Source organism: Oncorhynchus nerka, linkage group LG24, assembly GCF_034236695.1.
Source record: "Oncorhynchus nerka isolate Pitt River linkage group LG24, Oner_Uvic_2.0, whole genome shotgun sequence".
In the NCBI taxonomy this organism is placed as follows: domain Eukaryota; kingdom Metazoa; phylum Chordata; class Actinopteri; order Salmoniformes; family Salmonidae; genus Oncorhynchus; species Oncorhynchus nerka.
In genome coordinates, this window is record NC_088419.1 from 63,207,940 (window position 1) to 63,219,502 (window position 11,563).

General features: G+C 42.5%; 1 protein-coding gene across 1 annotated transcript; it reads left to right on the forward strand.

The window, feature by feature from the left end:
- The first annotated feature begins 764 nt into the window (after positions 1–764).
- Positions 765–5,831, forward strand: LOC115107409 (leucine-rich repeat-containing protein 24-like). The gene is made up of 4 exons (XM_029630809.2): positions 765–925; positions 1,093–1,371; positions 1,573–1,741; positions 1,945–5,831. Exons 1-4 carry the CDS (start codon positions 773–775, stop codon positions 3,081–3,083), a joined length of 1,740 nt encoding a protein of 579 aa, XP_029486669.1. The 5' UTR covers positions 765–772; the 3' UTR covers positions 3,084–5,831.
- Positions 5,832–11,563: the final 5,732 nt, after the last annotated feature.

An 11,563-nucleotide genomic window follows, 5' to 3' on the forward strand; every position in this document is an offset into this window, starting at 1 on the left:
AGGCTACTATTATCAACATCGCTTTTAGGTGGCACACATTTCGGTTGACTCGAAATCAATAGTGCACTTTAACCATGGGTTTGAGGCCCGCCTCACATCAAGCCTTTTTGTTGAGGATTCTTTTTTTTACTGCCGGTCCTTGATGCTCAATTCAGAACGCATGTGACAAAGTGGATGATTATCATAATGCATAGCCTATAAAATGTTGTAAGGCTAAATGTAAGTGTAACCACATAGTATAGGGCTAACGTGCCATTTTATCTGACTGGACCGGCTACAATTTTGCATTCTGCCACGTGCAAGTAAATCAACGATTTTAATTGGCTGATACATATTTTGAGCAGGAGAAACTGTTTGCATTTAAATGGTTGCTTATGTTCGCAAGTATGTCCCCTTTGAGTTCACAATGACATATACAAATGACCAGATTGGGATATTGTCAAAAAAAGTATATATTTCTTTGTTACTTTAACCAGTTTTACCATGCCCTCTCTAAACCAATGTCCCAACTCCAGTCCACCAGTACCCCCACCAGTACCCCCAACAGTACCAATTTTTATTGAAGCCCCGGACAAACACACCTGATTCAACTTGTCAACTTATCATCAAGCCCTATATGAGTCGAATCGGGTGTGTTTGTCTGAGGCTTTAACAAAAATGTGTACTGTTAGAGATACTGGAGGACTGGAGTTGGGAAACACTGCTTAAACCTCCATTTCTCTTTCCTCAATCTGTCTGTCTCTCTTTCTAGGATCTCTGTCCTATTGGTGCGATGGCCTTCTCTCTTCTGGCTATCCTGATATTATCTCTCCACGCTCTCCCATCCATTGGCTGTCCAGTGGGATGTCGCTGCTACAGCCTGACTGTGGAGTGTGGCTCTACGGGCCTCCGGGACATCCCCTCACACGTCCCAGCTTCTACACAGGTTAGCATTGACTCAATATGTCTACATGTCTGTTTCCCAGATACCACCCACAACACAATATAGCCATGCTTGAATCATCCATACACTCACTCAGGCGTACCTACTCTTGTTAGCGTTTACATATGGAGTTATGCTTATTGTTAATTATGCCCATCTATTCCAATTAGACCATCTTCCTTCAGGACAATGCTATCGGGCAGATCCGTCTGTCAGACCTCTCCCAGCTGGGCCGTCTGCACTACCTGTATCTGCAGAACAACAGTATCTCAGCACTGGAGCCCGGGGCCTTCCAGAGCCAGGGTCAGCTTCTGGAGCTGGCCCTCAACGGGAACCGCATCCACCTGGTCACAGCAGACATGTTCAGGGGCCTGGAGCACCTCCGCATCCTCTACCTGGCAGGAAATGACATCACTCGCCTACAGGACTATACCTTCAGAGGCCTACAGGTCAGTCCCCTTATTATCAGTAACTCAGTTCATGTTTTGTCAAACCAATGCTAGTGTTCCCCTCCTCCCTTGTAAACAGACTGTTTGTCCTGATAATCATCTAGAGTTCCACCACAACAATCAACGCTTCAACTTAAACCACTTCCTCTACATTATATCACTATTCATTCCTAATAATGATTACAATCCCTGCTTCCATAGCGTCTTCAAGAGCTTCACCTGCAGCAGAATAGCATTGAGATTCTGGGAGACCAAGCTCTAGTTGGTCTGTCCTCTCTGGCCCTGCTTGACCTCAGCCGGAATAACCTGCACACCATCGGCCCTGCCACCCTGCGGCCCCTCGTCAGCCTGCAGGTGCTGCGTGTCACAGGTGAGGGCCAAAGGACAGGATTTGGGGTAGGGCTGTGGGACCAAAAAAGAAGCCTACAGTAAATATATTGACCTTGTTCTTCAAATAGAATTACCTCTTTCAAATGTTTTGTCTTAATTGTCTCAATGTTGTGTTGCATCCTTTCCATTCCCCTTTGTTGACTTTGCCACATCCCCCCGTCAAATTATAATTTCCTACTGTAGACAATCCTTGGCGTTGCGACTGTGCCCTGCACTGGCTGCGCAGCTGGATCGATGAGGAGGGCCAGCGCCTGCTGAGCTCGGCCGAGCGGCGCCTTGTCTGTTCTGAGCCACCCCGCCTCTCCCACCTCAGCCTGGTGGAGGTGCCTCTTAACAGCCTGGTGTGCATCCCCCCTCTGGTTCAGCTGGAACCCCGCCGCCTGGCCGTGCGCCTGGGGGAGAGCATGCGCGTCTCCTGCCATGCATCTGGTTACCCCCGGCCGCAGGTCACCTGGAGGAAGGCTTCCCAGGGTAAGGTGCAGCTCTCCCCTCGGGGGCTGGTGCAGGACCTGGGCGGTGTAGGGACTGTGGGGGCTGAGGATGCAATACATCCAGCTGCAGGACGGGTGAGACTCCAGAAGGAGGATGGGGAGCGCTTCGATCCAGACACTGGCAGTGGGATGCTGTTCCTTAGCAACGTGACAGTGGCTCACGCCGGGCTGTATGAGTGCGAAGCCTGGAATGCTGGAGGGGTGGCCCGTGTGACCTTTCAGCTCGCAATCAACTCTTCGTCCTCGTCCAGTTGGTCCCCTGCCTCCTACGCTCCATCCTGGCCTCGTCTGCGCTCCAATCGGCCGACGTCGTCAGACGTGAGTCGAGAGCCCTTGTACGCCCTTGGCAGCATGGCCTTCAGCGCACTGGGAGCTGCTACTCAGACTGCCATCGCCATAGGGATCTCCCTGCTGGCCCTCACAGCTCTTCTCCTGGTGGCCATGATCTACAGCCGACAACGCCATCGGCAGAAGGACACAGATGACAAGGAGGAAAGCATCCTGTATGTCAATGATTACTCGGACGGACCAACAACCTTTGCCCAGCTGGAGGAGTATCGGGATGAGCGCGGGCACGAGATGTATGTTCTGAACCGGGCTAAACCCGTCCTCCCACCTTCCACCACAGCCACTACCACCACTCTGGGGTACCAACAGCAGGAAGCACTGTCTCCCACAAAGCCCCAGATAGAGCCGGATATACGGACAATGAGAAGGATGGCAGGGGAGGGCGGGGAGGCAGAGCCGGTGACAGCCGAGTCGGAGGGCTTGTTTCTGAATCACACAGGCTTGTTCCTCGACTCACAAATTGCATATGAGATCCACTGCTGAAGGCCCCAAGGACGACGTTCACAATGAGCTAGTCCAGAGTGCTTAATGTCACTTGGTGACCAAACCTCCAGACTGCAATGAGGGTTCAGATGAATCATACATCCTGATTGCTCTTGCTCCAGAGTGACAAGTTTGAGCAGCAGTACGATATAAAGACATGGCAGGAGACATGCCTCCTTCAACCAAAACCCCCACTGTACTATACTTTACTGTGATATGAGAAAATTAGTCCTTTGTCCAGCTTGAACATATACTGTAGCTACTATAGTAAGTATGGAGAACCATTTCAGTGGACTGAGTAATGTATGGTGGAGAGACCCTTATTATGACACTTCTGCTGTTTATAAAAAGTAAACTGAAATAAGGGCCTAAACAGGCTCACCTGGTTGGACTCTGAGATGTTTAGAAATGTAAGAGGAAGGTGCATCATAAGGCTATAAGAAAGGAGTACTTTGTGGCAGAATACTGCTGACCAACCCGGATCCCTCCATCCTACAACAAGTTACTTCCAAAGATTTCATCAATCAAACAACGGTATACAGTCAGTAAAACAGGCTCTCTCCCCTTCAGGTTCAGTTCATTTCATTATGTTGGTGACTATATGCACACATGCATGAATTGAAGATAAGGAGATGTATTACATTTGCAGGCAGTACCATAAATCAGTCATCTCCTTTAACTTTAAAATAATAATTTTTGAAATATATGAAAGTACTGTAGGGCTTAGCTTTATGGGAATATTTTTGTCGCTTGTACCTCAACATGTTTTTTAGTTTACCAAACAAGGTAAACCTAATGTGATTCAATGTGTGTGTTTTTCTCATGATCAAGTGTTTCAATAGCCTTTAGCTTACTGTGTTTGCAGTATACCTCAGCATATGTATTGGTTTCAATGGAATCTGGTAAAATGTCTGTGGTCCAGCACAAGATTACAGTAGGTTTTGGTGTGTGACATATGCTGCATACATATTTGCAGTGGATTGCTGTATGGCACTCAGTTGGGACTATTTTCTGAAATTCCACCAGGAACTACCAAATCCACAACAATATTAGCCTTCATTCAAACTGTGTTTTTGCCATTCAGATGTTGAAAAGTATTTGTTTGAAAGAGGAAATGCAGTGGACCCCAGCGCAAGCTTCCCCCAACAGCTGTAGGCTACAGGGAAAGTCTGGTATCCCATTGGATGCTGGACATTGTTGTGTTTGAGGCGGAACAGTGATAAAAGCAATACAGTCTAGAATTAAAACACTGTATTGTCCTACCCAGATTGTCACTGTAAAACTGCATTTCAAGCTTTTAGTTTAATTTCAGATATTTTGAATACTTTTATTTGAAAATGATTTATTTGTGGTTTGTATTGACATACAGTTGAAGTCGGAAGTTTACATACACTTAGGTTGGAGTCATTAAAACTTGTTTTTCAACCACTCCACAAATATCTTGTTAACTTGCTTACCTTCGAAACTCAGTGCCTGTTTGCTTGACATCATGGGAAAATCAAAAGAAATCAGCCAAGACCTCAGAAAAAAACTGTAGACCTCCTCAAGTCTGGTTCATCCTTGGGAGCAATTTCCAAACACCTGAAGGTACCACGTTAATCTGTACAAACAATAGTACGCAAGTATAAACACCATGGGACCACGCAGCCGTCATACCTCTCAGGAAGGAGACGCATTTAGTCTCCTAGAGATAAACGTACTTTGGTGCGAAAAGTGCAAATCAATCCCAGAACAACAGCAAAGGACCTTGTGAAGATGCTGGAGGAAACAGGTACAAAAGTATTTATATCCACAGTAAAACGAGTCCTATATCGACATAACCTGAAAGGCCACTCAGCAAGGAAGAAGCCACTGCTCCAAAACCGCCATAAAAAAGACAGACTATGGTTTGCAACTGCACATGGGGACAAAGATCGTACTTTTTGGAGAAATGTCCTCTGGTCCGATGAAACAAAAATAGAACTGTTTGGCCATAATGAACATCATTATGTTCAGAGGAAAAAGGGGGAGGCTTGCAAGCCGAAGAACACAGTGGCAGCATCATGTTGTGGGGTTGCTTTGCTTCAGGAGGGACTGGTGCACTTCACAAAATAGATGGCATCATGAGGCAGGACAATTATGTGGATATATTGAAGCAACATCTCAAGACATCAGTCAGGAAGTTAAAGCTTGGTCGCAAATGGGTCTTCCAAATGGACAATGACCCCAAGCATACTTCCAAAGTTGTGGCAAAATGGCTTAAGGACAACAAAGTCAAGGTATTGGAGTGGCCATCACAAAGCCCTGACCTCAATCCTATAGAAAATGTGTTGGCAGAACTGAAAAAGCACGTGCGAGCAAGGAGGCCTACAAACCTGACTCAGTTACACCAGCTCTGTCAGGAGGAATGGGCCGAAATTCACCCAACTTATTGTGGTAAGCTTGTGGAAGGCTACCCAAAGCATTTGACCCAAGTTAAACAATTTAAAGGCAATGCTACTAATTGAGTGTATGTAAACTTCTGACCCACTGGGAATGTGATGAAAGAAATAAAAGCTGAAACAAATCATTCTCTCTACTATTATTCTGAAATTTCACATTCTTATAATAAAGTGGTGATCATAACTGACCTAAGACAGGGAATTTAATTGACAGGGAATTTAAATGTCAGGAAATGTGAAAAACTGAGTTTAAATTTATTTGGCTAAGGTGTATGTTAACTTCCGACTTCAATTGTATGTTCTATTCCATGTCCAAATAAATACGGTTACTGTTGTCTCTCTCTCTCTCTGTTGCCATTTCAGATGAAACTATATTTCTACTAAATTGGTCATTTGTGCAAAATTATCCATATATTATCCATGTATTGAATTAAACCAGTGCATGGAAATAATGGAGGCCCAAAGAGTGTCATGAAATTATATAAATTAGACACAGTTGCATGAAAACTGGTTTTGATGTCAATGCAAGAATACAAAAATGAAGTGATTGATCTGCCCTACACTGAATAGCAACTTAACAGAAAGTAAGCATGGTCCAGTAAACACACCTGTATGCCAGAAGTGCACAGAGAAAAAGAGGAAAAGGCTACCAATGGCAGCGTTTATTAGGCTGTGTTTACACAGCCAGCCCAATTCTGATTTTTTTTTATACGGTTTTTCGAAAGATCAATGAGAATGGATTCAATTTTGGAGAAGGTGATGGGTGAAAGCAATGATTGTCTTGTCTCTTTTTCATGCAAAAAACCATCCTTCCCAAGACCAACCACTCAGAGATGAAGAGTCATAAAGTAGGGAGGAGGCAAGGGCACAGGGAGTGTGGTGCCAGGAAAATAACCTCTCACCCAACGTCAACAAAACAAAGGAGCTGATTGTGGACTTCAGGAAAAGGCAGAGGGAGCACCCCCATATCCACATCGACGGGACAGCAGTGAAGAAGGTGGAAAGTTTCAAGTTCCTCGAGGTACACATCACATTGAAATGGTAAACCCACATGGACAGTTTGGTGAAGAAACTGTGTTTATTCAACCAAAATCAATTTCGCTTGGCACCTAAAACCCTTACAAACGTTTACATATGCACAATCGAGACCATCCCGTCGGGCTGTATCACAGCCTGGTACGGCAACTGCACCGCCCTCAACCGCAAGGCTCTCCAGAGGGTGGTGCGGTCTGCACAACTCATCACCGGGGGAAAACTACCTAGCCCTCCATGAAACCTACAGCATCCGATCACAGGAAGGCCAAAAGGATCATCAAGGACAACAACCACGCGAGCCACTGCCTGTTCACACCGCTACCATCCAGAAGGCGAGGTCAGTACAGATGCATCAAAGCTGGGACCGAGAGATTGAAAGGCCATCAGACTGCTAAACCGCAATCACTAACTCAGAGAGGCTGCTACCTACATTGAGACCCAATCACTGGCCACTTTAAAAAATGGATCACTAGTCACTTTAAACAATGCTACTTTAAATAATGCAACTTTAATCATGTTTACATATCTTACATTACTCATATAACATATGTATTTTACACCATCTATTGCACCTTGCCTATGCCGCTCGGCCATCGCTCATCCATATTCTTATATGTACATATTCTCATTCACTCCTTTAGTTGTGTGTATTAGGTAGTTATTGGGGAATTGTTAGATTACTTGATAGATATTACTGCACTGTCGGAACTAGAAGCACAAGCATTTAGCTACACTCGCATTAACATCTGCTAACCATGTGTATGTGACCAATAATATTTGTGTCACGGCATTCTTCCTCCTCTTCTGAGGAGGAGTAGCGAGAAGGATCGGACCAATACGCACCGTGGTAAGTGTTCGTCATTTTAATGGAAAAACTGAACACTACAAAACAACAACGTGACAACCGTGAAGCTAATGAACAATTGTGCTGACACCAACACTACACATAGACAATCACCCACAACCCGCAATGACAAAACAGGCTACCTAAATATGGTTCCCAATCAGAGACAACGACTAACACCTGCCTCTGATTGAGAACGATATCAGGCGAAACACAGAAACAGACAAACTAGACATAAAACATAGAATGCCCACTCAGATCACACCCTGACCAAACAAAACCTATAAACATACAAAGCAAACTATGGTCAGGGCGTGACAATTTGATTTGATTTTGATCGATAATGTCAAAAGTCTTTTTAGCATCAGTTTGTTGAATGTCCTGAAAATGTGAAAATGTGAAAATGTGTTGTCAATTTGTTTACTGTAAAATAGAATTGTATCTGGTCAAACACAATTTTTTTCAAAACTTTACTAAGGGTTACAGGCTGATTAGTTGGCTATTTGAGCTAGTAAAAGGGGGTTTGCTATTCTTAGGTAGCGGAATGATTTTTGCATGGGCAGAAACTTCCTAGTAGGCTTAAGATATGGCAAATAGGAGTGACAATATCATTCGCTATTATCCTCAGTAATTTTCCATCCATGTTGTCAGATCCCGGTGGCTTGTCATTGTTGATAGACAACAATATTTTTTTCACCTATTCCACAATCACATTACAGAATACAAAATTACAACGCTTGTCTGTCTTAATTTTGTCAAATATACTTGGATGTGTATTGTCAGCCTTTGTTGCTGGCATGTCATGCCTACAGTATTAGTGATGCACCGATATACATTTTTTGACCGATACCGTTATCCGATATTTTCCTTGCCAAAAAAAAACCCTGATGCCAATAACCGATATTTAACATTTTAGTGGCCTTCAAGTATTCTAGTACAGTTAAATAGTTAACACACACACACATGGACACAGCGTGCTAAGGCACTGCATCTGTGCAAGAGGTGTCACTACAGTCCCTGGATCGAATCCAGGCTGTATCACATGATTGGGATGATTGGCCCAATCATGCCATGATTGGGAGTCCCATAGGGAGACGCACAATTGGCCCAGCGTCATCCGGGTTTGGTCAGGGTAGGCCGTCATTGTAAATAAGAATTTGTTCTTAACTGACTGCCTAGTTAAATAAAGGTTACACACACACACACACACATTCTACACTGACCAAAAAGTAATTCTATTGGCATTTCTGTATGTCCCCATTACCAGTAAAACATAATAAAACCTATTTCTTTCACTTACTTGCTGTTCTGTTTGGTTGTTCATTTGTTCAGTCGTTTCATTTTCAACGAATATTTCTATGGAACGCTGTTCGGGTCTTTGCGTGTCAAAAAAGATACACGTCAAATAACACTATTTGACATGTCAAATAAGCTTCTTGACCAATCAGGACCTGAATACGACTTCACGTCACGTAATAATTTAACGCGTTCATTCATTTTTTACGTAGTTATTACACATTGATTACACTATCACTCGTATTTCATATATCACAACGATTCATTGCTGCTATGATGCTGGTGCTCGCGCACCTACAGTGCTGCTCATTAAAAAAGCTAGCTAACTCATGGATGCAAAACAATGTTCTTCCCAAAAATATAGCGAATCGACATCTGTTTCAGTAGCTATAATTAGCTAGCTAACTATATAGCGAGGTGTCATCATCTAAAATAACCCTAATTTATAAAACAGTTCTTAGTTGATTAATGGTGGTCGGACCCATTTATGTGAAGCTAGCCACAATAAGGATTATCCACATTAGTGGAATTTGTTAGCCTTCAAAATAAAATTATGGCATAATTCTACTATTTGTATTCATTTGCATCACTGTCAATTATATACTTTAATTTTGAAGACAAACCGCAAATTCCACTATTGTGCATAATCCTTATTGTGGCTAGCTTTCACAACACAACACGGTCCTGTCGAGCATTTCTAGCCAGATGAATCTAGCTGGCTGGTTATAACGTTAACTTTTGGCAACAGGTTTAAGTAGCTGGCTAGCTATTTATTTTCATGAACTGAAGTTCAATTTCAATAGGCGAACAACAAGTGGCAACCTAGCTAATACTTACTCAAGGATTTCTAAATCAAATCAAATCAAATGTATTTATATAGCCCTTCGTGCATCAGCTGATATCTCAAAGTGCTGTCCAGAAACCCAGCCTAAAACCCCAAAACAGCAAGCAATGCAGGTGTAGAAGCACGGTGGCTAGGAAAAACTCCTTAGAAAGGCCAAAACCTAGGAAGAAACCTAGAGAGGAACCAGACTATGTGGGGTGGCCAGTCCTCTTCTGGCTGTGCCGGGTGGAGATTATAACAGAACATGGCCAAGATGTTCAAATGTTCATAAATGACCAGCATGGTCAAATAATAATAATCACAGGCAAAACAGTTGAAACTGGAGCAGCAGCACGGACAGGTGGAGTCACATGATTTCTCAATTTGCAGGGTTTTAACCGTTTTTACAGTCATTTTCTTAATGGATGCATGCTTATTAGTAACTGGAATAAGCAAGTGCAGTGTCTGTTTGCTCCTCATTACACACCAACAACAAATATTCTTTACATCAACAACATAGGAATTAATACAAAACGTATTGTATTACCTCTTATACACTATATTAGGCCCATATTTTGGTACTTTGGTTTTCCTTAGATAGGGCTACTATATTGTGATCACTACATTCAATGGATCTAGATACTGCTTTCAAGCTAATTTCTGCCTCCTCAGTAAAGATGTAATCAATACATGTTGATGATTTCATTCCTGTGCTTTTTGTAACTTCCCTGGTAGGTTGACTGATAACCTGAACCAGGTTACAGGCACTGGTTGGTTACAGTTTGAAGCATTTTCTTGAGTGGGCAGCTTGATGAAACCCAGTCAATATTTTAATCACCCAGAAAATATACCTCTCTGTTGATTTCACATACATTATCAAGCATTTCACACATTATCCAGAGACTGTTAGCACTTGGTGGTCTATAACAGCTTCGCACCAAAATGGGCATTAGGTGTGGCAGATTAACCTGTAGCCATATTACTTCAACAGTATTTAACATGAGATCATCTCTAAGCTGTACAGGAATATGGTTCCGAATATAAACAGCAACACTTCCACCATTGGCATTTCTGTATTGTCTGTAAATGTTATAACCTTGTATTGCTACCACTGTATCAAAGGTATTATCTAAGTGAGTTTCAGATATAGTCAGAATATGAATGTAATCTGTTACTAGCAAGTTATTCATTTCATGAACCTTGTCTCTTAAGCTACATGTGTTAATGTTGGCTATTTTGAGCACTTTTCTGGGATGCTTGCTTGTTTTTACTTCTTTACTGGGAAGCTTATCAGAAGTAGATATTCTCATGTTATGTATGTTCGTCCAGGGTGAGCTGCAGACAGTGGACTTCCTACTAGAGCACACTGCCTCAGTGCTAACAGCATAAATCTGGTTCAATCTGGTCTCTGCATTAGCAGAGACTTTCAGGGCAGTTAGAGGGACATACAATTATCTTACTTACATTGTGTCTACCAATGCTCCTGTTACACTTTATGAAGCGTGAGGGAAATTCCTGTCTGACCAAAAGAGACAAGACCCGCCCAGACCCTTACTGTGAGCTGCTCAGGAGGAGACATCATCCGCAAACAATTGAGGGACACAGCAAATGATTTCAGTAAGTCAATTGAAATTAATTTGTATAAAATAAAAAGTAATAGTAAAACCAATAAAACGAAACGTAAAAATGGAGTAGACGTGAATAACTAAAGATGTACAATATTATATAGGGATTCTGTATGGAGATACATGTATGAAAGGAGAAAGTACTATTCCCAAATATGCTATTAAATAGAACACTAGAGTGAATATTTCAACGCCTGTATGAGTAGAACACTGGTGGAGAGGAGGAATGTGTGATGTAAAACTCGATGCACAAAGTATAATGGGTTACTAGAGATAAAGTAACATAATATTGAGTATAATGGGTTACTCGAGATATGAAGTAACATATATTTTTTAATTAATATACAACATGCACACTCACACTTAGAAGTATGTAAGTGTTGTAAAAAGTGATTTAGGAAATGTTGAGTGGTCCCTTTATGGATCATTTCATAAAG